Source organism: Chrysemys picta, chromosome 3 (genome assembly GCF_011386835.1).
Source record: "Chrysemys picta bellii isolate R12L10 chromosome 3, ASM1138683v2, whole genome shotgun sequence".
NCBI classification, from domain to species: Eukaryota; Metazoa; Chordata; order Testudines; family Emydidae; genus Chrysemys; species Chrysemys picta.
Window position 1 is genome coordinate 128,479,256 of NC_088793.1, and position 26,781 is coordinate 128,506,036.

Here is a 26,781-nt window from a genome sequence, read left to right on the forward strand (position 1 = left end):
TATAGGTGCTCAGTGCTTTCTCAATCTGCTCTCTAAGGTATCAAGTTGCGCATTTAAACTGAAGCACCCAAAATCACTTAATCACTTTTTAATATCATGACCTGAATCAAGTTTGCCATCTTCTTTATTATCTCTGCAGGTAGAGGCTGATCTTTCTAGTCAGGGAAAGAATTATAATGAATCAGTTATTCAGCTATTTTTGTATCTGTAAATAGATATAAGCAATATTGTCACTGCTCATTAAAAGCAACTCAGCCTGCATTATCATAAGCAGGAAAAGGTTTTTCTCCATATATGTACCCCTTTTCTTAAGTGTAACCACAATTTTAGTGCCACTTCCACAGTATCATCTGTTCTTTATGGTTGTTGGTGCATCTTTATGAAAATTAGATGCATTTAACTCTTGGAGTGCACGCTATTTTCAGTTATAGGGACTTAAAGTAGTTCATAATAAAGGAGACTGGATTTTCTGGCAATGCATTGAAACTTTTAGATATTATTCCTACAAGCTTCAAAGTCATGGCGTTTTTAAATTAAAGCAACACTGATTATTTAAAAGTAATTGAATGCTTTGCTTTGATTGAATCATGGGGAATAAAACTGAGTGCTATGCAAATATCTAAACTTTTGTGTAGCTTTCTCTCCATGTAGAAGTTATTGCTATAGAACATTGGCATTTACAAGTGTGTTGCTATAAACTACCTCTTTGAGAGGACTTTCTGAAAGTTTTCCCTCTTGAATGGAAATTTGAGTTGTCAATCTAAACTGCTATGACAGAATACATGCTCAATTACTGCCATCATAGGAAAACCCATAGTCAAAATTATAAAAATTTTATTTGGTAAAAGATGCTTAAGTGGTTTTGTTCCATATACAGAGTGGTTGGTTAAATAGCACCAAATTTATCACTTCAATTTGTGCAGTTAATCGTATTGGAAGGTAAACATTATTCCTTTAGCCCTCTTTGCTGTTTTTCCCCCTTCTTCCTCCTCTTCTAGGTGTGGGGGGGTCTTTTTGACAACAGTCACAAATCCAGCGACCTAAGAAAGAAAAAAGTTGACATTAGTTAATATTTTTATTAACTGTAGAACCCATGACTAGTTTACAAGATGAGTAAATACTTTTATTTTTGCACTACCTGTGCTGGTAACATGCAAAATATAAACCAATGTCTAGAAGTTTATATTTCTTCCTTTAAATTTGAAGACAATGCAAGTACATAGAGTAATAATACTGAGCAGAAACAGGTGGTGGTATATACATTCCCACATACTCACTGTATCTCAAACTGGCCTGTGATCACATGACTGGGCTTCACAACAATTAAGAAGGTCCAATGCTACTGTAGGATGGTTTTGAGATAAGAATAAACACTACCCATACTTCACTTCTGACTCAAGTAAAATTGAGTGCATTAGATCAAAGCATTTTAATTTGTTGACTGACTGACTACTTTAGAGGAATATCAACTGCTTCTACTTATGTTCTACCTTTAATATGGCTCAGTTAGTGTAGATCCTAGTGTAAATCAATCACAGAACTTGAATGGAAGAGAGGTCAGCAGCAATGGAACAACTGTCAACTCTACTGCAGCTCACAACATTTTCAAGACTTGAGTATCGGTGTTACAGCAATGCTAGCACTGCAGAACTTACTAGGTACATGCATCAATACAGTAGCTGTATTTTGCGACATGGATTTAGTCTTACACAATCGGACTGACTACTCCTGTCAATGATCTAGTTCTTTAATTCTGATTCTACACTGCCTTACACCTTGTGCAGTCATTTACAAGGGAGCAAAATAAGTGAAAAATGCTACTAAATCAGTATCTTTTATATTAATGTAAAATAGGTATAAATGACTGCACATAGTGCAAAGCACCAGCTTTGTTTTAGTTTCAAGTTTAAGCATGTTACTGGGTTTATTTAGTTGAACATGCAAGTTGTGATGTAAAAAAAGGGGTCAAGTGTATTTACACAGATGGAGTGGAGCACACACTTTTTTCTTCTACTTTAATAAAGCAGTTGTACTGTTAAAGCTTCTAAAACAATGCAAAGGTTATACTCTATCAATAGGGAGAAATGTTGGTAAAGTTTATACATCCTTCATTTATGGATGGAGGTAGCTATTCAATATCTTGTGGGAATCCTGAAAAAGTGCGGTTCTGAGCCATAGCTCTACTTGAGTTTTGACAGGAACAGTTATAGGGTTGTAAAACGGTGAAGCTGCCAATCCTATACTCTGTACATTACTAAAATATACAGAAATTTTAAAAAAAACCCTCATTTCTGCTGTTTTGGATAATTCAATGAATGCCATCTTACACTGTAGATGCTACTTAATGTTTACAGTCAACTAATTCATACACCCCTATGGAAGTATAATCTTGTAACAGTAGAAAACACCAGCCCTTAAAGACTAATTTCTGTTTCATTACCTGAAGGGATAGCACCAAGCCCCACACAAAAGGTATGATAACCTCGGTCACACACATCACAGAACATCATTTCTTCTTCATGGTGAGGCTGCCCACATATAATGCATGTTTTACACTCCATACACTGCCAAGGGTAGGTCTTAATCATAGCAACAAGCTCCATGGTCATATCAAGACAAGAAGGGTGGCCTAGATTAAAACCAATATTATTAATAGCACCTTTAGAAATGAAGTTGTAAAATAATTAGTATAACTTAATAGCTATTCTACAAAAATCAAGTTTAGCTCACCTAAGAGACTCAGTGCAGTGAATGTGTTCTAGTACATACTTAAGTACAATTAAGGAAATTTTAAAGGGAAAAAGTCAGTTTCTAGGAAGACTGAAATGTTTGTATGCAAATTTAGTATTATACAAAATATTTCCACTGAACGTAGTAAGACGTGGCAATTAAAACTCCCAGCATTCCAGTTAAAGTGTATATAGATACTTACCACTGTTGTCACATTGGGAGCAGTGTATAAGTGCTTCAGTCTTTCCTTTCTTGTTGGACTCCTTACCCTTCAGACAAATTCCACATATAGCATTTGGAGTGACCTTTGGCTGGAAGGGTAGAAGAGGGCTATAAATTCATCCCAGAAGAATTTATAATGGATTTAACAGGAAATTTGTTAAGGTATCTCCATTTTAACTTTTGTAAATTACTAATGAACTTTTTGTTATCATGTGATTGAAGTGAATCTTAAGACATAAGGTGATATTGACATAACGTGACATTGACAAATACTGGTTATTTTAAAATCTTAGGAAAGATGCATACAAATTTGATATTTAGAGCATGTGCAGTGAGCTATATGTAAATCATTTTACAAAAAATGAAACCAGAACAAAAGTGTATGCTAGATCCTCCTGCAAGCTTGTCAGCTAGCACTTCCCTTAATAGTGAATACAAATAATTTACACTATATTGTAACTTTAAAGCTAAATCAAATTTGTTCAAATATAGAAGGAATAGGAGAATATATTTATATGAATCTCCAAATTCACAAGCTTCCATGTACACAAGAGAACATAAATATCCTTTAAGAAATGCAAAATTACTTAACTCATCTGAATGGAAGCTTAAAATGAATACCATAAAATAAGATACAATTTAATACACTTAATTTGTATGGTTTAAGCTTCCAAAATGTCTAATAGACAAGTTAGTTGTGTTGCTTTAATCAGTTTTACTGTTCCTTTCTTCTATATCTAAAGTCATGATTGCTGTTGCTATAGAAAACACTACAATTCTACACTTACAACACTGCTAGGAGAAAGTGAACTGAGAAAGAAAGGAACTGAGTGTTCATAACATCTATTTAAGGCAAAGAAATCCCAGGTGCTTAAATTGGCTGTGCAGTTCCCAGTATTTGTGTAGTAATTTTATGACCAAACCCAAAAGATAAGCTAGTAGTAGCTTTGCTTAGAGGAAAAGAAAACATATAATTAAGGTATCAAATTGTTTATCAAAGGGCCATTCAAATAGCTTTAATGTCAGACTTCAACCTACTGCATCTTAATGAAGGTTTGGATTCAAATACAACACTTACTGATGTTGAATCCACTACTGCCAGAGATTTTTAAAAATCTGTCTCAGTGATATTTTAGTTCTGTTGTACAGAAGCAGCCATCTAGTCAATGGAGGAATTTTGAATTAAAAGCCTACTCCCTAAGGAACTGTGTGATTGCTGACAAATAGTTACAATGGGACTTGCTCCATTTAAAAACAAAAACAAAAAAAAACTTGCCAAATGAAAGAATAAAAGTGGTAGAGTATTTTCAACCTAAGATGGTATTAATAAAAATGGCAGTGAACATAAAACTATTAAAAAGAAAAAAGTATTCAATACTGCCCCTTTTAAAACAAAATGTTATTTACCAGCCAGCTCTTTTCTAACATTTAGCAAGATAATTAATGTCTTCAGCAATTCTTAATCTGTCAGAATTCATTGCCCTACTTCGAAAATGTTTGAAGTTACTAAACCCCATTTATGGCTATAGTCTGCTTAACTTGTCTGGCCTGAGGAGATTTAAATAAAACAAAACCCATCGGATGTTTATATATAACTTCCTTTTCAAAAGATGACAGAGGCATTCATAAAGACTTTTTTTGCTTATTTATTTTAAAAAAGCATAGTCAAACCTGTTTTATACATAAATATAGTAAAACTGTAAAAGAAGTCTAACATTCACAAATGTCTCTACAAAATAAATATCATGGAAGTGAAAGCATACATAGAAAATTCTTACCGGTAACTATTCTATGTCTCCTACATATATACCTTGTATACCCTGCTCCTCCCAACAAAAGGATAGTGGCACATACTTAAACCTCAGTCTTGCTGTGTTTATTTACCCTCTTGTTGCTTACTGCTACATTCTAAGAGTAAGGTTTTTGTTGTGTTCTTTTACTATAGCTAAGTAAAACAAACCTCTCTAAAATAGCAAGTGCACTTCTCTAATCCAAATTCTATTTCAGCTATTAATTATTCATACTATACTGCCATAATATACAGCAGCAAACTCCCTCTCACTCCACTGAAACTAAAGTGAACTAACTTTCAGTTACTGTACCTGTGTTAGTGTATGTGTAGTTAATACTTTGATACATATAATTATAAAATTAGACACTGACTTATGTGTATTTATTAATACTTCCCTCTACTTCCACTCCACTAACTTGTGTTCACTAGAAACAGTGAAATAATCACAGCATATTAAAAACAGAGAGCCCCAAGGTATGGAAGCACTCTAGGTTTTTGTTTTTTTTTAAAAGAAAAAACAAAAAACAAAACACAAGGTATTCACATTTCAAAGCAATTCAAGTTCTACCATCCTAAAGAAATTAAATGGCTTTTAGGGAACACTATGAAAATATCTGTCTATCCTGTATGGGAAATCATAATATCCCATCTGACCATTTTACTTTCCAAATCACCTTCATCTTATTTTGAAGGAGAGTGAGGCAGAGGGACTCCTTTGTAACTAACTTCCATGCTGCTGTGCTGCAGCTCAGAGTCTCAAATCAAGCATTGCAACCACTCAGACAAGCATGAGTTTTCTCTGAGGTCCTACTGCCTGTGAGCAAGGCATTTAATTTTCATATATAATGAACCCAAAGCAAAATGTTTTGGATACCTTGTATCTCAACACATGGCAGATTTATTATGTGCAAAAACCTCCTGAACTATGAGAACAGAACCCTGTGTGTGCAACTGTAGTAGCCAGTCCTGCATCAATTGCAGCAACATCCAAGACACACTACACTTTGTGATGTAACGAAATGTAAAACATGCGAACCATAATATATCAATTAAAAGGCTGACACTTAATAAAAATGGCTTCATACAAAATACACCAGTTTTCCTGCTTTAAAAAAGTAAATATGAGAATTCCATTGTATCATTTATACTGTATTGACTATAGCTATTCACTTATATATGTTGATGTTACAGCAATTATCCTTCAATTTTAATTAAATGTAACCTAAAGATTATCCTATAAAATGTGGACAAACTGAATAATACAGAGGAAAAATATTACCAAAAAACCCAGAATTTAAAGGGACATTTAAGATCCTTTTATAGCCTTCAACTTAAAGTGCCTTCATATTTAGGCACGTTCTGGTGTATTAATAGCTGTTAAATCTTTTTATAGACCACTTCTAACAAGAATGTTCACATCTAATCAGTTTTAAGATATTTAATGTAATGGGGCATATTAAAAATGTTCTAAAATTCCCATTTTAAAAAATGCACAGCTGTGCCACCTCTGAGGTATCAACAGCCTGACACATCACCTTTGAGTAATGCTAGGTATTGTGAAGACGTGCCATACAAATATTTTGGCACTGTAAGTTATCAAGTTAGCTTGCACTAATTGCTTTGTTACTAACATAACTGGTAGTTTTAAACTAATGGGTAATAGCCATTTGGGTCCATTTTCAAACTGCAGTACTGCATTACTTGTACAGCTCTACATTTAGGAGTTCAGAACCTTAGAAATGGTTCTGTTTCATTAGTTCTCTCTATGTATTCAAAAGGCCACTAGACAGAGCAGACTAACCAAACAGACACTGTACTTTGTGGTCTTCATACCTAAATGAAGCTCCTTTTTCTGTCAGACCAGTCGCATACCATCTCTAATATAAAGTTAAACAAAGCTAACACTTTTTCAAGCTTCATCTTTGGATTTCATATTCTTGAAAATATTGGCATGAGTGTGGGTCTGTAATAAGCAATTCGCAAAGTTACATATATAAAAAGATATGTATATTACACAGTTCAAATATCCATAATTTGCATCTATCTTAAGCAACTCCTCAAAAGAGGAGAGATGGCTGAAGCTTGACAGTTGTTATAAACTGCAAAAAATATGTATTGTGCAATTATAGAATCTACAGAAACCTTTTCCAATCAACTGACGCTGTCCAATTCTTGTTGACGACTAACATCTAAGTTTGATGTATAGCTTCTTTACCAACCAACAGTAAATTCAGATTGTTAGCAAACATTCCTGAATTATAAAATTCAAACCATTAACAGCCCACAATTACCTTTGCTGCTGCAAGATTTCCCAAAACATATGATCTTGACATCATTAAAAAAAAAAAAAAAAAGCAAGAATTTTTTCTAACAGCATCTTTTAGCAAACACTCCCAATCACTATGTTTACACCCTTCCTTACTGTAGCCCACACAATGGGCCTGATCCTGCTCCCACTGAAGTCAATGGCAAACTTACTGAATTCAATGGGACCAGGATTGGACCACATGTATTTTTGAAGGTGTACAATCAAGACCCCTTTCCTGTACAAAGTTCCATAGACTAAAATTTAAATCATGCATATGAACTCCAATTTCTCTTGAAATATATTTAATCCTCATTTGACTAATGGGAAAGTGTTACATTATTAGTATTGATTATTCTATCCTGGGTTTGGTAATCACTGCTTTACAGATGTTAAAGTGCCTTATTATCGTAGCCAAATTTTAGCGTAAGAACATTCTGCCGACAGAAATTCCTCTTGTAACATGAATTAGATAAATTGTTATTCTCCATATCTGTCCTAAGTGGTTGGGTAGTGTTGCTTAAACTGTAGTTAGTTTTGCATTCCGCCCCAAAGGTGGCTGCACTTATTGGTAAGTGAAGTAAAACCTATAAATAGTCTAATACTTTGGGATCCTTCAGGATGAAAGGCCCTATTTAAGTGCATGTTATGACAATATATTCAGCCATATCGCTGCGCTTTACGCACTGGTCTCATGGTCTGCTGCCATACTAACTACTACTAAGACAAAAACAGCGAATACTCAATGCCGGTTTTACACTGACAGGAAATTCTGACTGCTATTTTAAAGCAGTCAGGAAAATATAAAATTCTCTTTATAACAGCCATAATTTTTTTTGCTGTAATTGCCCAGAAATCAATTATGACACAGAAACAGAAGCCACTCCATAGCCAGGGTAACAGAAAAGCCCCTAGTGAAATAAAGCCAAAAAAGGAAGGAAAGAAGCAAACAGTTGAGAGCACAACAGGAGAGCAGCTAGTGAAGTACAGCAAGCAGAACTTCCATATTTTTGAAAAACAAAGTTAAATATTTCAGGGAGAGAGGCTGGTCAGTAAAGAAGCGGAGTCAGGGGCTTTTTTCTTCTACCTTGTACCCAGGAACTGATTTGGATAGTACAGAACGTTTGGAACCATCTTTTCTTGGAGTAGCACTTTTGTCTCTTGGTTTTTGTCTTCCCTGAAAAGAATCCTCCTGGTTGTCATTGGCGCATTCACCTTCAGATACATTGCCGGACGAGTTGTCCTATAATAAAAACATAACTTTTTTTTGAGAGGGAAACTAGTCTTTTCTAAGTTCCAATGACAACAAGGGTTAGTAGCTTCCTATCTACAGGAGCACAGGTGAAATTTAAATATGATATGGCCTGTTTTATTGTAACCTTTTATGCTTATATGTCTCACACAGAGGCTGGCATCACAGCACAAGGGTTCCAGTATTTTCCAGGGGATCATGATGCAAAACCAAGGGTGGAGCAGCATTTATCCTTTGTTCTAAATTGTTTTAATTTAAGACTTGTCAAAACCAATATGCTGGATGTTCAACATCTATCAAGTCTTTCACAGATACAGGCCAGAAAAGCAGATAAATTGCCCACCACATGTTTGAAATATGCTACCAAACTGCATGAAATGTAATAAGTGAACATTTTTCTGTCACCCTCATTTAATATTTTTACCAGGAACAACTTGATTATCATCTTTGGATCACAGCACAGGAATGTCAAAAGCGAAAGATACCCACAGCTACATAACAGAATTTATGCAGCAGGTGTTCAAGGAGATTTATGGGGAGGGGGAACCCTCAGGGTCAGAGTCTATAAGTATTGGGTGTCATTTTTTAAAAAAAAAAGGGCAGCACAGGGTTAGGTTGGTTTTTGGGGGGAGGAGAGGAAGAGGGGGAATGGAATGGAGAGGGGCATTAATGGCCTTCAAGAGGTTCCCGCAAAAACAGCAGTAAGTATCCACCTCACTAACACTGAAGAGGGAATACCTTAGAATTCCTTCAACATGTAGGAGGGTAGGTAACATGAGGCAGCTGTAGCTGTTGGGAAATGGAAACCATTCTGCTGTTTTGGAAGCGGGGAAATAGAGAAGAGGTAAGGCAAGAATCAGCAAATCTCTCCCTCGGAGGTACTCAACACAACTAGCTGTTCCCAAAAATAGAAGTTTCACCCCACCCGCAATGCTCTGCCTCTCTCTGTGGGGGAAATTGGGGGGTGGGGGGTGGGGGGGGGAAGACGTCTGCTGGTCACAATCTATGTCCCATTAATAATTTAGCCACATGGGAGCTGAAGAGCTGGTAGAACCACCGTCAAACCAGCTGCCTGGTCTGATTTTGTCTGCTCCTTCCAAATGCAGGCATGACCTCTCTGGCTTCTGCACTCCTGGATAGCCTTCTGAAGTACTGTGCAGAGGGAGAGGATAGTGTCTGCTCAGCCCCAGTTCCTTCTCATATTTCCCTACTGGTGGAGAGGCACCAAGACCAGAAAAAGGAACTGAGTAGACATAGCCTGCAGTATTAAGGGAAGACTGATGCTTTTTTTTTTTTTTAAACAGAATAAGGAGCAGCAATACAGACACATTTTGCGATGAATTTTTAATATTTGTGAAATTCTTAGAGCTTACTCTAAAGACTCAAAGGGAAAAAACACATTAACAGCTACCTCTCCTTTTTCAGGCTACCAAGGCAGCCGTTTCATCCTGTTTTTTCTTTAGTTATAAAAGCTTTAATTGCAAATACTTAAACAAAATTAACATTTACATGGCTAAGTTCAATATTTTAGCTACTCCATATTTAAACATTTTCTAGTTGTTAGGCCATTATTTTATACGAGGCTCTCCTTATTGTGGTGTTACAAATATCATACTTCTGGAAGCTGGTTGCCACCAGTAATAGGCACAAACAACTTAAAGATATCTCTATTGCACTTTGCAATGTATGCAAGCTGAAACTGCTTTGAACATTAAGAACACTGTGATATTCAAAATGGACATAGCTTTCCTTTAACTTCCAATACATGATGGTTTAATGTTTGGATTAAACAAATGAGTATGACGTAGTTAATTTAGATAAAAGAAAGAAGGGAGAATGGTTAAAGCTCCACTGTAAAGAAAAAAACAGCCTCTCCCTTTTACTATTTTTACGATGTAGAATGATAGTCTCAAGCTATTTTTCTGTTTTAAAGGCACTTTCCTGTTTCTATTTTACATTAGAAATATCAGGCTCGCACTTACTTATCTTTAATGAAGGACTTTTAGAGGACTGGAGTAGTGAAATCACACAAAACTATGATCTGAATTGCAACTCTCCCTCCCCACAACTGTTAGCATCCTCTCCCTTCAACTCAGAGGAAAGAGTGGGGTGGAAAACTACAGTGTGGGTCACAGATCTATATAAATCAGATTATTCCGCTTCTCCAAAGGTTCTGCAGCAAAGAAGAAAGGGAGGGCCAGGGCCTGGGCCTGGCATTTTCAGCATAAAACAGAAGCAGGAAAACAGTTTTAAAAGAAGTTAGATGCCAAATTTCATAAGTCAAAAAGAAGCATTCAAATGGTAAAACCAAAATTTTTTTTTTTTTTGCTTTTGCCTCACAGTTCTCCTTTAACCTAAACTCTACTGGACACAGATGTTAAAAATGCCAGTGAAGCAACTACTGAAACTGACCAAAGGGAAGGGGAAGAAAGAGAATCTCTTTTTTGTTAAAGATCACTTTTCAATTTATCTCACCGAATTGCCTTTGATTTTTCGTTTGTCATCACCTCGACCCTCTTCTGCATCATCCGAATCTCCATCACTGTCCAGTGCAGGCAGTTCCGGATCCAAAGGTGGTTCATAAAGGGCTGTGTTTAATGGCAAATAACGAAGTTCATCTGGAGAGTATCTAAAATCAAGAAATACTTGTTTACTACCATATACTTATATACACACACACACCATCAACAAAAGATAAAAACACTTAATTGCCAATGAAAAATAAAAAAAGTCTGGATAAGCTCAAAGCCCATTTTTAATTGCATATACAGACACTCCCTGGGTTACGCAAACCCGACTTACGCAAATCCGCACTTACGGAAAAAGTTCCATAAGCTAGAAAGGTTTTTGGGGGCTTTTTTTGGCGTAAGTTGGGGAGCGTCTGTAACATTACCACAATTGTGTACACATGCACAGTAATTATGTACACAATTCTGAAAGTCTGGGTCACAAATGCATCTCCTCTCCTTGCTCATAAATGTTACTCCATGTTAAACAATATCTGGTTACATTTTAAAAAATACTTCAGCTACTCAATCCAGTAAAAGGTGCGTGTTCCCTCACACCCTATGGACCAAGGCTTGATCCAAAGCTCACTGAAAACAATGAAGTCTTTCCATTGATTTTAATGAGCTTTGGATCAAGCTCGAAATCCTAGTGTCTGAGCAATCAACTAAATAGGTCTCCCAACTGTTTGAGACATTCATACAGAGACAAAGTATAGGAAATTATTCAACATCACATGAAGCTGCATGAAAAAGAACTTTCTAAGACTTCAAGCCTGCACTGGAACCTGTTATTCAGGACCCCCTTTGCCATTGTACAGTTCCGTTGAAGTCAACAGGTATCTGCACAGCCAAAGAGATTGTACCTAGCAGATACTACGCAGCATCAGGGCCTAGATGAGTACAGTAAAAGAAGTAGAACCAACAGTCTGCTAAATACCCAGAGATAGATTTAACAAGTTTGTTGGTTCAAGATGCTTTATTCTAGCTGGTAGACTCAGGATAGCTTTAATTATTTTTAACTAGGGCTGTCAATCGCAGTTAACTCAAGTGATTAATACAAAACAAATTAACTAGATTTAAAAAATTAGGCACGATTAATCACAGTTTTTTTTAACAAGCGTCGTCAGCATGGAAGCATGTACTCTGAAATAGTGGTCGAAGCATGTACAAATGTTTAGCATATCTGGCTACACCAGTGCCATGCGAATGCTTGTTCTCACTTTCAGATGACATTGTAAATAAAAAGTGGGCAGCATTACCTCTCATAAATGTAAACAAACTTGTTTGTCTTAGCGACTAGCTGAACAAGAAGTAGGACTGAGTGACTTGTAGGCTCTAAAGTTTTACATTTTTTATTAAATAACTTGACTCAAAAACAAAACAATAAGTCTATATTTGTAGGTTACACTTTCATGATAAAGAGATTTCAATTCACCTCATACAAGTACTGTAATGCAAAATACTATTTCTTTTATCTTTTTACAGAGCAAATATTTGTAATAAAAATAATAGAAAGTGAGCACTGTACACTTTGTATTCTGTGTTGTAATTAAAAACAATATATTTGAAAATGTAGAAAACATCCAAAAATATTTAAATAAATGGTATTCTATTATTGTTTAACAATGCGGTTAAAACTGCCATTAATTGTGACTATTTTTTTTAAATCTCATGATTAATCGTTTTAATCATTTGACAACCCTATTTTTAACCAAAATTAATACAGAACAGCATCTTAATGGGGACTAATACATTAACTATATTTATATTTGTGTTGGAAGATGATTATGACAATTAATCTAAGAGGTGTTCCATGGATTATGCCAAACATTTCTCACCCACATATTCACCAAAGATCAAACAATGCATACACTGAACCCTCCAGTAAGTCATGTTTACTATCCCCAAGAAGCTATTTATTTTATATTATATAAAATAGCATATGGACACATGTATAAATATAAAACAAGTTTCATGATTATTAATTAGGTTCCAAAAGAAAGCAGTAAGGGCCACAGAATTATGTGGATTGTGTCAATTCTCAGATCTGAAATTTCAAAAATATGCCAATTATATTTAGTGCACATTTCATATGTTAATTATGAAAGGTACTTCCTTTAAAAATGAGTGTGCTCGTTTCAGCAAAATGGGCAATTTTTTTAACGCACGTGAAATCTGTGGCACAGGATTAATACGCCACAGAATATCAAACATTTTAATGAAGTTATAATTCTTCAGTTATTGACTCAATTTCTAATATTTAAGTGTTTTTTCACTGGGAACATACAACGCATGGTGCAGGTATACAACCTCCATACTCCTAACAACTAAATACCTGAGAAGGCTGCTATGCATTAGTTATTCCACTTAAATTATCTTTACTTTCAGTCAGCATTAGGAAAGATGAATGGAAAGTACTGGTGCATTAGGTGTGGCCATAACCTTTTTTGGTAAAACCACACCCTTTTGGAAATCATTTTGCACTTATATAGCAATTCTGACCTGAGGATCTCAAAGCACTTTACCAAGGTGACCACTATTCCTGTTTTACCAATAGTGAAACTGAGGCCTACTGTGAATAAGTGACTTGCCTATGGTCACACTGCAATCCAGTGGCAATCAGGAATAAAATCTTGGCTCCCAGTTATCTGTTCTAATAACCAAATCAAGCTGCATCTCCATTTGCTTCACTCTGGAGGTGATGCACATTGAGTCAAGCCTTACATATAACATGGAAGTTTCAGGAGAAAACATTTCCATGATAATCTTGGGCAATACAACATATTAATATTATGTGCCACAGGCCAGAGGTTTTAAAAGCTTATACACACAGTGAAGCATTGGCATTTTGGGAGGGAGAAGAGTCCGTTTACCAAAACTTTCCCTCCTCTCACACACATCCAATTTCATCTAAATTCTTAGGCCATGCAAAAATCAATCAAAATTAGCTGTTAGCAGTGATCAGTCTTAGAAAAACCATCTCCTAAAACTGTTTCTCTGCATTCATGCAAAATTGCTGCATAGAAAGCATTTGACCACGAGCCTGCAATACAAAATTTAGACATACCATAAATACTCTTAAGTATCAGAGGGGTAGCCGTGTTAGTCTGAATCTGTAAAAAGCAACAGAGGGTCCTGTGGCACCCATAAGCTTTCATGGGTAAGAACCTCACTTCTTCAGATGTAAGTCAAGAAGTGAGGTTCTTACCCACGAAAGCTTATGCTCCCAATACTTCTGTTAGTCTTAAAGGTACCACAGGACCCTCTGTTGCTTTTCACAAATACTCTTGACAGTCTCTGTAGAGCCCTAGTATTGAATGGACACAGAGTGAACTACTCCCCTGTTGCATGTCAAATTGGTCCCTCTAGAACAGTGGTGGGCAACCTGCGGCCCGTTAGAGTAATCCACTGGTGGGCTGCGAGACAGTTTGTTTATATTGGCCGTTCGCAGGCACGGCCACCCGCAGCCCCCAGTGGCCACAGTTTGCCGTTCCCAGCCAATGGGAGCTGTGGGAAGCGACGAACAGCACGTCCCTGTGGCCCACGCTGCTTCCCACAGCTCCCATTGCCCGGGAACGGCGAACCGCGACCACTGGGAGCTGCGGACGGCCGTGCCTGCGGACAGCCAAGGTAAACAAACTGTCTCGCAGCCCACCAGCAGATTACGCTGACAGGCCGCGTGCAGCCCGCGAGCTGCAGGTTGCCCATCACTGCTCTAGAACAAGGCTGAGGCACGCTGACAGAGCAGTGTGGAGAAGCTTGCACTGCTGCTGCCACTGCCAAACTTGTTGAGTGGAGAATGCACTTCAGTCTTTTGGTCAGTCAGACTCACATATCTCACGGACACAAAATTCACTCAAAATTATTTTGTAAGTATATCACTACTACTCTTCCCAGCTAGTTTCCTGGGATATACAAGCAAGTAGATGTAATATAGACAGCAACTGTGATATCTTTTTAAGTACCTTTTGTAGTACTCCTGGAACTGGCCTGGTATGAGAGCCACTGGATAAGGACTAACCTTTGTTCTCTCTGTAGGTAATATTTTGTATTTTCCTTGAGGCACCTGGATAATCTGTATTGTTTAATACAAAACAAAAATCTCATTTTCCACACAAGCAAATCTTTTTTTATTTCATTTGTCTTTTCCACATTTTTGAACTCAGCCTTTATTATGCTGGAACAGTCACCTGATTTTTCCCAGATTCACTCCAGCACTTAAGGGCGTATATTATATACAGCATACTTTATAGTTTTACTGTCAAAATAATATTCTATAAAAATCTAAATAATAAATGTCTATTTAACTAGGGCTGTCAATTAATCACAGTTAACTAACGTGATTAACTCAAAAAAGTTAATCGTGATACTGTTAAACAATAGAACAACAACTGAAATGTATTAAATATTTTGGATATTTTTCTACATTTTCAAATATATTGGTTTATATTACAACATAGAATACAAAGTGTACAGTGATCACTTTATATTATTTTTTATTACAAATATTTGCACCGTAAAAATGATAAACAAAAGAAATAGTATTTTTCTATTGACCTCAGACAAGTACTGTAGCGCAATCTCTTTATACTGAAAGTGTAACTTACAAATGCAGATTTTTCTTTTTGTTACATAACTGCACTCAAAAACAAAACAATGTAAAAATTTAGAGCCTACAAGTTCACTCATTTCTACTTCTTGTTCAGCCAATCGTTAAGACAAACAAGTTTGTTTACATTTACAGGAGATGTCTGCTTCTTATTTCCAATGTGACCTGAAAGTGAGAACAGGTGTTTGCATGGCACTTTTGTAGCTGGCGTTGCAAGGTATTTACATGCCAGATATGCTAAACATTCGTATGCCCCTTCATGCTTCGGCCACCATTCCAGAGGATATGCTTCCATGCTGATGATGCTCGTTAAAAAATAATGTGTTAATTAAATTTGTGACTGAACTCCTTGGGGGAGAACTGTATGTCTTTGGCTCTGTTTTACCTGCATTCTGCCATATATTTCATGTTACAGCAGTCTCATATGATGACCCAGCACATGTTCGTTTTAACAACACTTTCACAGCAGATTTGATAAAACGCAAAAAAGATACCAATGTGAGATTTCTAAAAATAGCTACAGCACTCGACCCAAGGTTTAAGAATCAGAAGTGCCTTCCAAAATCTGAGAGGGACAAGGTATGGAGCAATCTTTCAGAAGTCTTAAAAAAGCAACACTCAGATGCGGAAACTATAGAACTCAAACCACCAAAAAAGAAAATCAACCTTCTGCTGGTGGCATCTGACTCAGATGATGAAAACGAACATGCATCAGTCTGCTCTGCTTTGGATCATTATCGAGCAGAACCCATCATCAGCATGGACGCATCTCCTATGGAATGGTGGTTGAAGCATGAAGGGACATATGAATCTTTAGTGCATCTGGCACATAAATATCTTGTGATGCCGGCTATAACAGTGCCATGTGAATGCCTGTTCTCACTTTCAGGTGACATTGTAAACAAAAGCGGGCAGCATTATCTCATGTAAATTGTAACCAAATTTGGTTGTCTGAGCGGACTTGTAGGCTCTAAAGTTTTACATTGTTTTATTTTTGAATGCAGTTATTTTTTATACATAATTCTACATTTGTAAGTTCAACTTTCATGATAAAGAGATTGCACTACACTACTTGTATGAGGTGAATTGAAAAATACTATTTTTGTTTTTTACAATGCAAATATTTGTAATCAAAAATAAATATAAAGTGAGCACTATATGCTTTGTATTCTGTGTTGTAATTGAAATCAATATTTTTGAAAATGTAGAAAACATCCAAAAATATTTAAATAAATGGTATTCTATTGTTGTTTAATAGCGCGATTCATTTTTTTTAATCGCTTGACAGCCCTATATTTAACCCAATGGACACCTAATCTCCTTTATGGCACTATGATTCTGTAATAAGATAGAAAAATAAAAAATACACCCTTTTATTACATTTACATTACCATACAAGCTGCTAAATAAAGTAAAACATAAATTAGTTTTCATATTGAGCATCTTTAAAATGAAATTTTACCAGAGCAGCATAATAGTAGAAAGTAGTAAGAACAAGGAACTCTAACTTTGAAAGCAGACTTTTGTGTACAAAAGCATCAGGTATGATGAGCATATACAAAATAGAAGCTCATAAGAACAGCCATAAAAGATCAGATCAATGGTCTAGTATCCTGTCCCTGACGGGAGCCAAAATCAGAAAAGTCTAAAACCTTCAAATGGACTATTATGCAATAATTTATCTATGGGGAAAGCTTCTGCTTAACTGGTCTCTGGCAAGTAGTGCTTGGCTTAAATTCTGAAGCAAGACTGATACATACTTTTATCCTTTCAGTTGAACTATATAAAATATTTTTATTCATAAATGTCTAAACCTTTCTAGAATACTACTAAAATTTTTGCATCAAGAAGAATTTATAGAATTTACTATCACAAGCTAACTTTTTGACAATCAGTAATTATCAATTTTAAATTGCTTGCCTTTTAATTTCATTAGGTGTCCCCTTATTCTTGTGTTATGAGAAATGGTAATAGGAGCATCCAAATGACATGACCTCCTTTATGCTATTTTATATACTACTACCGCAACACTTATTTGTCTCATGTCTACACTAGGTAGTGCTAATAGCGCTTCGTCACGTGGAAGTCTTTCCAGCTTGAGAAATCAATTAATTAAAAAAACTAAAGTGGAAAGCTCTACTCTATTTGGTAAAATAACTTTTTAAAATGTATATATTCAAATCTATTTATTTCTAACCCAAATTAATTCTAATCCAATATTATGATAAAAATGGTTACAACAATATGTTTTCAGAAAAAGCACCAAAAAGACTGATATCTTTACTATAATAAACAAGGAACTACCTATCATTGTCAAGCAATAAATTTAAGTCAACCTACATGTGTCTGTAAATCAAAATAGGCTCTTCTTTCTTCCATTCGTTCCCGATTTAAATTGCTGTTAAACTCTGCAGCTTTCTTGGCAGCTTTCTTAATATATTCTGGAACTTTACTAGCTTCTACTTTTTGTGTGTTCTGCTGTTGCATTTGCTGAAATAAAAATAATTGTATTAATTTACAAGACAAATTTGAAAAATCAGATATTGCAAAAGGAACTTAATCCACATGCCCAGTATGTTCTAGATCTGGTTCATTAAAGTCTGAGGGGTTACTTACTGAGTACTCTTTATAATGATCTGTTATTCGCTGGCGTTCTTTTTCTTGCAGTATTACAGAATACTCAGCATGTTTGGCAGGATATTCTTTAATCATCAAATCAATCACTTCATCACTGCGTAAGGCAGTTAGACCTAGATTAGATAAAAACCACTAATAATGCTACATTGCAAAACAAATTGTAAGTCATTTACCATTTTGACCCATAGTCTACTGTAAAGTTTGCCATTAAAGCAGACAGCCTAACATAAACAATACTTTTCACTGAACATAGAAATTATGCTGCAACGACACTCTTTTTAAAAAATTCTAAAACAAACCACTCCTCCATTTTCAAAACATTTTTGGGGGGTTTGCTGTGTGATTCTCATTGAATTTAATGGAAGATGTACGTCTAAAGCCTCATGTTTTGCTTTAAAAAAAAAAAAAAAGATTAGGGAAAGTCAGCAGCCCAAAATATTATGCAGCTGATATTCTGTTTCTAGATTCTGTCATATGTCAAATAAACCACTGACAAATCAAAAGACACAGAATACAGGAAAGCAATGAAAGTGATTTTATAAAAGTCAACTTCCTGTATCAAATGAGAGTGCAGAGTTACATAGATTTGTGATATCAAAGAGAATAGAACTGAGATAGGCATTAATCAATCAGTACGTCAATCCAAGCTAATGTTTATTATAAGTGAAAGAAGAAAATATTAAGATTTTAATTCTGATATGAATATACTCAAGTACTTTAATCTAATTCACATGACCTTGAACCTGCAAACTGATCAACATAGGCAGACCTTTAGAGCTGCACAAAGCCCCATCTAAGCCAATGGGTCTTCATGCCGACACAGAGGTTCTCTTGATCAGCTTGGAAAAGCAGGGCCTACGTTAATAAAATATCCTCTTTAGCAAATGAAGTCATTAGAACTGGTAAAAATAACATAAAGATCTAATAGTCTGTTGAAGACCTTAGACTCAAAATGTTACACATTCTTAACTTTCCATTACATTTTAAAAGGTAAAATAAATAACCTTATTGCAATCAAAACCAATTTAAATGTCTAGTCAAGAATTACTTGATGCTATCATTTTAAGGCAGGAATCAAATATTCTAGCCTAATCCAAATGCATCAGAAAGCTGAAAATTCATTTTGTTTTCTTACCTAAAGTACACTGAGTCTCTGTGATGACATTTAGTTCTCTGAGGTAGAGTTTTTCCTTGTGAGACAGATCTCGTCTCTCTAAATCTCCAAGAAAAGACAAAACAGCAGTAAAACCGTGTAGTGTTATACATTTCCAAATCCATCATAAAAGAAGTTCCAACTAGGCCAAAAACTAGTTTACAACTTCTTTTCCACATGATGAAAAAGGAAGACTGTACAATAAAATGTCTATTTGTAGTTAATATTTAGTTTAGCGGTAGTATAATCCAGGGATGATAACAGAAAGTCTGAAAAAAATTACATTAATAAAATGTAATCTAAGGGGATATTAGTTTAACAGACACAAAATTATTCCAAACAAAAGTATTACACCACTATAGAAAAAGATGTTAATGTTTCTTTTATAAATAGTTTAAAACATTAGATTTTCCCCAAGAAATTGCATTAAAATGACACTGACAAAAAGTAAAGGCAGAAAGTAAGTTTTTGAAAAGTGTTTTACAAATTCTAATGTAAGGATTATAATAGTTAATGATGGAGAAGACAGACTGTCATCAATTCTCACATAAGTGAAGCAGAGATCCCCCTGAGTATTCTGGTATTTTCACTCCACATGGAAATAATGTAGTGCACCATTTTGCAAGAACTGGAAACTGAAACTGACCAACTTAGTTCACTATCCAAGTTGAGCAAAATTCAGAAAGTTCCCAATAATAACAAACACTCAAAAATAAATTAAGGCCAAGATTAACAAAAGTCACTTAAGCACCCCATCCTCTGAAAAGCAGGCTCCTTTACATAATTTCAAGATAGGCACCCAAAAATCACTAGTCACTTTTGAAATCTCAGCCCACATTTTCAGCTAATTATTAGTAACAAAGATAGAAAAATTGGTAAGCTTGATTTTTATGTTGACTGTGTCCTCTTAACTAAAAGATCTATGTTATATTCCAAAAGATGAGAGTTGCCAGTTTGTACACATTTGAATCGACAGATTTTTATTCACACGCTTTTTCAACCTGGATACCTGGATATTTTCGTTTAAATGAGGTCACACCCAAGTATTCACTGACTTGCTCCTGAAGCATATAGTATTCTCCCGTTTCATCAGGTGGCCATTTGTATTCTATCAAATTTTCAGCAGGAAAGTAGCTAAAGCTAAACACAAAAACAACGGGCTTGAAATAATAATAGTACATTTTGCTAAAAAAATATACATTGCGTAAAAAAAGTTAGAATACTCAAAGTAATCGTTAACAATGCCATGCTTCTAGAACTTGATCTAATTCCCATTTAAGTCAACACAACACTCCTGTAGAAAGTTGGTTCAGCCCCTTAGAATATATCCTCCTATCCCATCTCAAAATTACACACATTCAATGTGTTTCATTTTACTAGTGTTTCACAAAACTAGTATTTATCAATGAATCACTGGACATGAAATCAAGGACTGTGTAATCCTTGACAAGAATAAGAATAAGAAAACAGGCATTCATACTGAAAGATAGATATTTAAAAAGCCATAAAATTATAAAATGCAAAAAGTCAAATGTACAAGTAAAGTCAGTCCTCAGGATAACTGAAGCACACTTTGGCATAATTTGCATTAAATAAACACACCTTTACACTACATTAAAAGCAATGTTGAAGCAAGGAAGTTGCTCACATGCCACTTTAATTCACCGTGCCTCAGCACGGCAGAGGTCAGAGAAATGCATGAGCAACATATAAGCAAAGAAAGAAGAGTTAATGTTAAAACTTATGGAAAAACACAACAAAATAGTGTTTAAAAAATATAAAACCTCAGTAAAGTGATATTACCCAAGATCTTGACTAGAAGTTTCACAACTTCGAGAACTGTCCCCCGAGCCCATACGTCGTCTTTTCGATGGCTGGCTGCTATCATTTGAATTTTCTTCTGTGTCATCCTGAAATAAACACAGAGAGCAAGCATTAAAAATAAAGCCAAGAAGTCCTGCATGTACTTAATGTATTAGGATATCACAATGTAAAGCCTCACCAAGATGTAATAAACTATTTTGGGATTGTGAAAGGTGGCTGTGACTAGAATGAACGTGCTCCCTCGAAGTACTGCGCTATTTCAAAAGGGTTCTCTGAGCCAAATCATGGGCTGGCTTGCACAGTTCCTTACTCCCTTGTGCTGGCTACTCATCATGCTTAGCAGCACAGAAGGGGAACCAGGTTCTGCAGAGGCACTATGTTTCCCCCCACTGTCACACAGATGGGCAGGAAGGGGTGGCAAGTGAGCAGATCTTTGCCTCTGCCCACCAGCACCAACATGTCTACAGATGTAACTGTGTCTGCACATTATCTGCTAATGTTCTGGGACAGTTTATTCAATTCCTGGAGCAGTGAAGAAACTTGGAGCACGACTGTGACTCTCAAAGTTATTGTATCCCTCTTCGGCTGCTCCAAGAGCAGTGCAACACCACATTACCCTTTGCTATTACTGATACTTACAAATCAAGGATCGTATCATCAATGGCAAAGAGGATTTACATGAACAGAGTTAAAGTAATAGAAAAATATATTTTCTCAGATGTGAGTATAAAAGAAGCTGTGTCTAGTTTACATAAAGCTTTGAACATAGTACTACAAAAGAGCTGCTTTTCATGAAGAAGATAGATAGATGTAGGGAGAAAAACTGATGCAGTAGAGTTGAAATATATAGGGAGGGCAGAAGTCATCTTCAAAATGAGTTGTTACAAAAGTGAAGTTACTCTATCAGTGGTGCCTTTCCCCAGTCAGATTTAAAGAGACCTATGGCAAGAGAAAAGATGATATTTAGAATGTGTTGTGATGAGATTTGCTCATACTTGAGGGTCATGCCCTAAAATGGGGGGGGGGGGGGAGGACGAAAAAATATACAATTTTAAGGTGTTACCAAAGTGAAGGATCAATGAAACCAATTGGTCTTATTGCTGGGATATCCACTAAATAAGTCAACTATATCTAAAAGATGAAGATTATTATAATATTAATTGATTGAAATCCTGTATAGTTTGTTATTCAGCCTGTAAATAAATGTAGGAACCACTGAATATCAGTCATACACCATCTTAGTAGCTGCAACTCTGTGTCACATTACAAATCATTGGAAGAAAACAAAAGACTTCATCTTAATAACATTTGTGAAATACTGCTGATGGAAGAACTAACCCATCAAAAACAGTCAAGCCCACAGTTACACTTAGTATTTGTTTATTAATTAATAACAGGTACAATTATTAGGCCTTGTTTAGTGAATGTCTTTCCACTTATATTGATATGTTAATCTCAAATATAACACTTTAAGCATGGATTTAAGAGACAACAGTGATCAACTAATTTTCCCTACTTTAGCTACATAACACTTTTAAGATCAATTCAATCAAAAGATTAGAAAAAACATGTCTGTCTTCCTCTCTGTTTTTGTTTTACTTTATATATTTGACAACTCTTTATGTCTAGTCTTTTTCCCCTTTTGCTTGTGTGGGTCTTCACATAGCAAAAAAGAAGAGAAAAAAATTAAATTAGGAAAAAAATTAGTAAAAAGTTTGAAGCAGGTGCAACTAGATCAATTTTAAAAACTTTTTTTTTTAAATTGACTGTCTCAATCTGATGGAGTCCTTTTAAAAGAGGTGGTTTTCATGAAAAGAAACATAGGGAAGTAGAAAAAGAAACTTGTGAGAGCATCAGATCTTATGGTTTTATTACAAAAAATATTTCTATGGAAAAATAATATTCATTGATCAAAATCCTGTTTTGTTTGTTATTCAGCCTGTAAATGTACCGGTAGGAACCACCGGGTATCACCCATGTAGCTTCAGCAGTAAAATAAATTGCAATGAAGGAGAGCACAGAGGTAATGAGTCACCTAATATTAAATACTAGGAGCACAGACTTAATACTCTGACAATTTCTGTAACTGTGCTGAACATTGTTTTATCCCATCTCCACCACAACCACACCATTTTCGACAATAGTTGAGAGTGTGGCAGGGGACCCCAACACTGACAACTGATGTCTACCCAGTTTCTCTGTTTAGATCCATGCTTTCTAATGCTAGATTTGGCATTGCCCCAAAAGTAGCTGCTGAGCACCCTGAGAGTAGTAAAGGAGAAAGAGTTATTTACTCACCTCTCCATTTTCATTATTTTTAAGCCCAAAATGATTTCAGGAGATGCTATCTCAGAAACTTCTAGTTAGAAACTAAGGCTCTGTCTACACTAGCACTTTTGTCAGCAAAACCTTTGTCGGTCAGGGCTGTGAAAACACACCTCCCTGACTGACAGAAGTTTCACCGAGAAAAGCACTGTTGAGGGTGGTTTAATTATGTCAGCAGGAGAGAGCTCTCCTGTCGGCAGAGCAGCTACATAGGACCCCTTACAGCGGAGCAGCTGCAGCGGTACAGCTGTGCCACTATAAGGTCCATAGTGCAGACACTGCCTAAGAGATAAAAGGATGTGGTGTGATACATAGGACATGGCTCTGGACTGACAGTGAATAGATCTGGGTTTCAGCCAAACATAAGGTCATACTGATTGGACAGGGGACTCTATTATGGGAAGCAACGATTCTGAAAAAAAGAGGTTCATGGTGGGTAATAGCTGAACATGAGATTACAGTGCGACGGTGTAGCTCAAAGAACTAAATTGGAGAGGAGTCAAAGAAGGGCCATGAGAATGATTAAAAGATTGGAAAACATGCCTCCACAGTGAGAGACTCGAGAGGCTCAATCTATTTAGTTTATCATCAAAAAGATTAAGAGGTTATTTCATGACTGTCCACAAGTACGGGGAACAGAAATTTGATTATTAAGAATTTTTCAATCTAGCAGACAAAGGTGTATCAAATTCAGACTAGAAATGAAGTGCAAAATTAAAAGCAGGAAATCAGCCATCACCAGAAACTTTTATATCGAATGTTGCCCCTTTTCAACCTGAGCAGCTAGTCAAAGTTTGGGACCCTGGAGGTGTTCCAAATGGGAGTAGAAATTAGTGATAGGTATTTTTCAATGCAGGTTTATTTCTAAAGAATGTACAAAAATCCTGTCTCTCTGAATGAAGAAATCAAAAAGGAGGAAACAGCTTCTTTAGCTCACTGCACCAAGTGCACTCTTTTCATCCTGCACCTCAACCCAAAAACCTGTCCCCAGTTTCTTCAGGTCAGCCACCATGCTTTCAGCTGCTCTTTCAGGCTCTCTGTCTTTTCCAGTTTTTCCCATCTGTTCTGCCTCCCCTCCACACACACACACTCCTCCCCAAAAGCAATACTCAGCAAAAGCTCTAGGGCACATGCACACTCTCCTTTTCTTTTATTTGGGGGTATATGCTTACAGTTATGTTAACTGAACGGTGAATTTACACTTATCAATCTCAATGGGGTTTTAAACTCAACCCAAAACAAATTTTCATCCAGCTCATAACAGGATTTTTTCCAGAGGAGATGGTCTAGTTCAACAACAGCTATTAGACTTGAAAAGGGAATTCATTCGCCGAAAGCCTATGACTTAGGTTACACAGGAGACTAAATGATACCAGATAATCAAAATGGTCCTTTCTGGGCTTAAAATATACAATTCTACTCTCAGCTCTGCCATGCACATCCTGTGTGACTGTAAGTCACTTATCTTCTATGTACCTTTGTTTCCCCATCTATATAAATAAGATAATACTTAGCCTCCTGTGTATTGATTAAAGGTGCTATGTATTAAGAATAATATCAATCCTTTAGACCATTTGCAAACTTGAGTTTTCCAAGATACTTTCACACAGCATTTGCTAAAGTCACCCCTGAATTTGAGGGAAGGGGAGAAACAGGAAACAAATGCTGGAAACATTGGAAAGCCCAGACCCTTTGCAGAGATATTAGTCTGGCCCACGGATGCTGTTTTCGGCCTGCTGCAGGACTGTACAGGTCCAGTCCCAAATCTTGGACCTGGGCAACTTTCGGACCTGGAACCCAACACTGGATGAGACCCAGGAGCTCTATCCGTGCTTGGCCCCTCTGGCTGTAGCCCGTTCACTTGAAGGGGCGTCCAGGGCTCTGTATCCCAGCCCCTGCTGAGCTCAGCGCCCGGTGCAGAGGGCTCTGAGGCCCGGCCCGTGGACTGGGGGACGGGCCGGGTTTGGGGGCGCGGAGAGGGACCAAGGGCACATACTGGGCGGGGAGGTGGCAGAGCTGCAGCCTGTTCTCCCCCAGGGGCTGGCTGCCCGCCCCGCATAACACCGGGAGGGGGAGAGGGGAACAGAGCTGACTCCCCCCGCTGCGGGTCTCCCTCTGCCCCCACTTGCCCCCGGCCGCCGCCGCCGCTCCCCCTGGGGCTCCCTGCGAAAGACCCGCTGAGCCGCGGCGACAGGGGGTTCCCAGCCCGGCCTCTCTCACCTTCAGGGACTGGGCCCCGGGCGTGGCCGGGTCGCTGTCACAGACCCGCGGGGACAGAACCGCCGCCATGGCCGCCGCCCGCTCCCTCCGCTGGGCGGGGCGAGAAGCCGCAGCGTCCCCGGCGTCACGCCCGCCTCGTTTGACCCCGTAGCGCCATCTGCCGGCCGGATCCGGAGCGCGCGCCCCTTGCCTGCTCCCAGGGCCTCGCGGGGCGCCCGTGGGCCTGTTCCCGAGTCTCCTTCTCACCGCGTCTCCACCCCCGCTGTTCTCCAGCCTGCTTCGCCTCTGCCCCGCACCCCCGCCACCACCTGCCTCCCCCTCTCCTCATTTTCTAGTTATCCCCAGATTCCGCTCCCCCGCCCGGGGAGCGCCCAGAGCCCCAGTGGCCCCTGGTGGTTTTCTAGTCTCAGCCACGAGACAAGCCAACTCTCGAGAATGTATCGCCAGAGACTCGATTTCCAAGTAAAATTAAGCCTAACTCGGGCTCTCCTGATAGAACTCGCAAATGTCCAGATTGATTTATTTTTCAGGCCCCGGTTCTCCCTCTCCTGCAATGGGAGAGTTCTATTGCCAGATCACGCGAAGCTGGGATGACCAGACATCAAATGTGAAAAATCGGGACGGGGGTGGGGGGTTAAGCTTAATTGTTCTTCCAAATTGCTGTCAGTCCTGGGCGAGGCAGAGCACCTGCTTTCAGCCCCGTCCACTGGGGGCTCTCACTGTCAGCCCCAGGAGGAGGGGCTCCTACTGTTAGCCCAAGAAGTGGGAGAGGGACCCCACTTAGGGCTGGCCCTAGCCCAAATGATGCCCCACACAAGGAGCGTCTTTGGCCCCTCCCCTCCTGCCCCCCCCTTTGTTAAACATTTGAATACCTTATTTTAATTGCATTTGTAGTCCATTTCACAGCTTTGATGCATGATGTGCATGAATGATTTATCCCTGTCATGTAAGGCAATAGTTTGCGTCCTAGGATCTGGAAGTCTGTATTTATTCATGCCATATATAAACAAATAAAAAAAATTCATTTCCTCAAAGCTTATAGAAACTTTTTTTATTTTAAGAATAACTGAAATGTACTAACATCAAGAAATTGAACTGTGCACCAACATTGGGTGGACCAGTATTACATAATGTTACAGTAGATGACAGCCTTAGAATATTAAAGTGTCAGCCAGTGACTTTTTATATATTTACATACTGCACAA

The 26,781-nt window shown here is 37.4% G+C and overlaps 1 protein-coding gene across 2 annotated transcripts; it reads right to left on the minus strand.

Moving 5' to 3' along the window:
* Positions 1–817: 817 nt before the first annotated feature.
* Positions 818–25,735, minus strand: PHF10 (PHD finger protein 10). Of its 2 annotated transcripts, none has more exons than XM_005303957.4 (12): positions 25,577–25,735; positions 21,011–21,117; positions 20,217–20,347; positions 19,190–19,267; positions 18,034–18,167; positions 17,758–17,907; positions 14,774–14,883; positions 10,777–10,930; positions 8,137–8,292; positions 2,933–3,041; positions 2,441–2,629; positions 818–1,040 (listed from the first exon to the last, which is right to left on the minus strand). In XM_005303957.4, exons 1-12 carry the CDS (start codon positions 25,643–25,645, stop codon positions 955–957), a joined length of 1,473 nt encoding a protein of 490 aa, XP_005304014.1. In that variant the 5' UTR covers positions 25,646–25,735; the 3' UTR covers positions 818–954. The 2 variants fall into 2 exon arrangements, with proteins under 2 accessions (XP_005304014.1, XP_005304013.1); XM_005303956.5 differs by having other exon boundaries at positions 19,190–19,273.
* Between the last annotated feature and the right edge of the window lie 1,046 nt (positions 25,736–26,781).